The sequence below is a fragment of the Stylophora pistillata genome, chromosome 6 (assembly GCF_964205215.1).
Source record: "Stylophora pistillata chromosome 6, jaStyPist1.2, whole genome shotgun sequence".
Taxonomy (NCBI): domain Eukaryota; kingdom Metazoa; phylum Cnidaria; class Anthozoa; order Scleractinia; family Pocilloporidae; genus Stylophora; species Stylophora pistillata.
Window position 1 is genome coordinate 35,702,898 of NC_142524.1, and position 3,464 is coordinate 35,706,361.

Here is a 3,464-nt window from a genome sequence, read left to right on the forward strand (position 1 = left end):
AATAACTGACACAGTAGCCTCCATTTATACAAAAAGTATTATCGCATATTTGTCGTCAAGAATGATCTGTTCCTAGAAGCGGTCAGTTTTCAAGGGCGATCGTAACCAACTGACGACTGTTTACTTTTTTTTTGTCCGAACCTCGAGTTTGTTTGTCGGCAGCATCAAAACGAAGTCGTTGCGTCGTTTTTTATATTTGCCAAATATCCTGCATGTGGAGAGCGAAACGATTACGAAGAACTCGAATCAGCTGCCGGCATCAAAAGGATTTAATGTGATTTTGGGGCCAAGATGAATTAGTAACGGCCTTTATCACGATTCTCTTTACTTTCAATGATGTCTTTAACTAAGTTCTTTACAATGAATGGATTATGATCAGATCGCATCTTGGTCTTTTCTGATTGTTTTTTAAGGGTATAGGTACATACAAACAGCGTAGCGTTGCGTGAAATGGCTCAGCGTAATGTCAAATGGTACAGCGTACATACAAATGGTGTAGCGTTGCGTGAAATGGCTCAGCGTAATGTAGAATGGTACAGCGCACATACAAACAGTGTAGCGTTGCATGAAATGGCTCAGGGTAATGTCGAATGGTACAGGGTACACACAAATGGTGTAGCGTTACGTCGAATAGCTGAACATTGAATTGCTTAACATTACATGAAATATTCCGATGGGAATATTTCATGTAATGTTAAGGAAACCTAGACTGTCTATAATTTGGCCATTCGATTCCTTTATTACTGATCTATTTGACATCCTTGTATTTTTGGTGGTGACGGCAGCCCATATTACAGCTCTGAGTGCAGACAGATTTTCAGCCGTTCATCTTCATCTCAGATATCGGGAACTTGTGACTCACAAGCATATTGTTGCTGCGGTTTCAACAGAGTAGATGCTTACATACGTTGCTTTCATTAACGGGGTTCATCCCGATCAAAATTGCTGGAATTATTATAATAGCTTTTACATTTGGTTGTATTTTTATTTACAGTGCAGTTTTTTTATTGTAGAATTTATTTCGCTGTACGGCGCCACACGAACCGTATTTAAGCCCTTCAAGTCCATCAGGTGTCTCATTATGGTGAAATGGCAGTGAACTTTGTGAAGATAAAGAAATCAGCCCTATGTACATTCTACATGTACCTCGTGTTTTTATTTTGTTATTTACCTTGGCACTGTGCGTTTGTTGTAAGATCTTTTATCCATGAAGCAAATACTACGTTTTGGAATTTTCATCAGTACACCAAAACCCTGGTGTATCTAAATTCATCATTAAACCGTTCTGTTTACAGCTGGGGTATGAGACACAATGGACAAAGTATCATTTGCATACTGCGAAGAGCGTGGTGTTTTTTCAGTGAACTGCTCTTGTTTTGTCTTTAACTTATGTCATCGGCCAGTCGTCCTCGTTACGCGAAAATTACGCGCAATTGCGCAGAAACGTCGATTTTAACTACAAAAACCTTAATCTTGTTTCGTTGTCCATGTTTCATCCACCAACCCGAGGATCGCATACATATTTCTTGCTTTCAACAAACGATAGTGGTCAAAGACTTATCTACTTAGCTATATGTCTATTAGCAGATAGATGTCAGTGAACATTACATCATACTTAGTGTAGGCTGTCTTTAAGTTAAATGGAAAATTTTCACACTTATGCTATTTATAGTACTTAGCTAATTCCCTTTGAAACGTCCTCTTATCGTGCACATCCCTTTCTATGGTTGATAGCCGAGAAAGGAGAACGGAAAACACGGACATGAAGAACTTTTGAACGGCTTAAACATCGACCATATGGGCCACAAGTACATAACACGAAAGTAGCTATTTATCAGTACAGTGAATAACGTCGGAAGAACAGAGATAAAAAAAAGCATTTCAGCATGGGCACGCGTGTCTTTCGATTTCCTCGTTGGCACCGGACAAAGCTGTCAAATGCATCAACTTATTTATAAGTCTCTGGTTTCCAATTATTTATTAATCCTGGCTTTTGCCAGAGTTTATCACGAGGCTTTTCGAAGTAACTCTCCATTAATTCACGATGAAGCATGTTTGTCTCATGAAATCCATTTCTTCTGAGCGTACTTCGTGAACTTGCTGACAAACCAGCCTCCTGACTACCAGATATAGAATGGGGAATAGCGAAAGCCCGTATTACTCGTCTTGTGTCACTAATTCCGTGTTGAACTCCTTCTTTTGCTACACATCCATTATGATGAACATTTTGACGATCCATGCGATGACGAAAACGTCAGGATTGCCAAAGACTTTGAAAACATTCCTACTGAGTCTCGCTGTTTCTGATCTTGGTGTTGGTTTGCTGGTGAAACCTGTTTATGTTGCAAGGCTGATTACTTGCGCTACTAGTGGAAACTATATCTACCACGAGCTAAATATATTTACCTACATCACTGAATTTTTTTCGAGTTTATTCTTGTGTGCGTCACTTTTCGGTGTTACTGCTATGAGCACAGACAGATTTCTGGCCATTCACCTTCATCTCAGATATCAAGAACTTGTGACTCACAAGCGTGTTGTTGCTGCGGTGTTGATGATATGGACGTTTAGTTTCTTGTTTTCATTGCTGTTAGTGCTGGATTATTTCTGGCTCAAATACGCTGGAAGAATCGTACTCACTGTTACTTTTGGCTGTTGTATTATTTGTACAACAATCATTTATTTTAAAATATATTTAGCGGTGAGGCGCCACAGAAAGGTAATCCAAGTGTTGCAACTAACACACGGGGGTGGAACGACAATGAACGCCGCCAAGTTGAGGAGGTCGGCTATCAGTACCTTCTACATATACCTCGTGTTTTTGTTGTGTTATTTACCCTGGTACTGTGTTTATATTTGGGGTTTTTCTTCCATTAAAGAAACCACCAGATTTCATACAAGTGTTATTTATACGTTAACGCTTTTGTTTTTCAACTCGTCACTAAACCCTTTGGTATACGGCTGGAAAATGAGACACATTCGGCAATCTATCATTTGCATTCTTCGAAATATATTTCGTCGTTAAAACTGAAGAAACTTTTAAGGTAGCTATATAACAACCGAGCACTTCGGAGGCAATCTTCAAGTATTATGAATAGTTCGCAACGAAAGTAAACGAATGTGTTTTGCACAGTAGAGAAACTGTAAGTCATTGTAGTTTGCTTACAGGTCATATGTAAATGTAGACCTATATTTGTATTCAATTTGTCAGCTTAGACAGCTTAGACAGCTTAAGTTAATTGAAGTTATAACATGCAGATGTAATGTTTTTCTACCTCTTTTTCGTCGGAAGCAAAGGGTAATTTTCTTGTTACATGTATTGGTTTTAAAACAGAAGTACGAATACTACATTAGAGACTCGTAGTCGCTTATGTTACAGGAACCGGAGTTAAGCGTCGGCCTGATGGGCCACGTGGCTCATAAACAGACTATGAATGCTATATACTCAGATCTACCAGCTTTGT

At 39.0% G+C, this 3,464-nt stretch overlaps 1 protein-coding gene across 1 annotated transcript; it reads left to right on the forward strand.

Moving 5' to 3' along the window:
- The first annotated feature begins 2,008 nt into the window (after positions 1–2,008).
- LOC148729612 (melanocortin receptor 4-like) lies at positions 2,009–3,218 on the forward strand. Its single transcript, XM_088726077.1, has one exon. It carries the CDS (start codon positions 2,135–2,137, stop codon positions 3,023–3,025), a length of 891 nt encoding a protein of 296 aa, XP_088582203.1. The 5' UTR covers positions 2,009–2,134; the 3' UTR covers positions 3,026–3,218.
- The last annotated feature ends 246 nt before the right edge of the window (positions 3,219–3,464 follow it).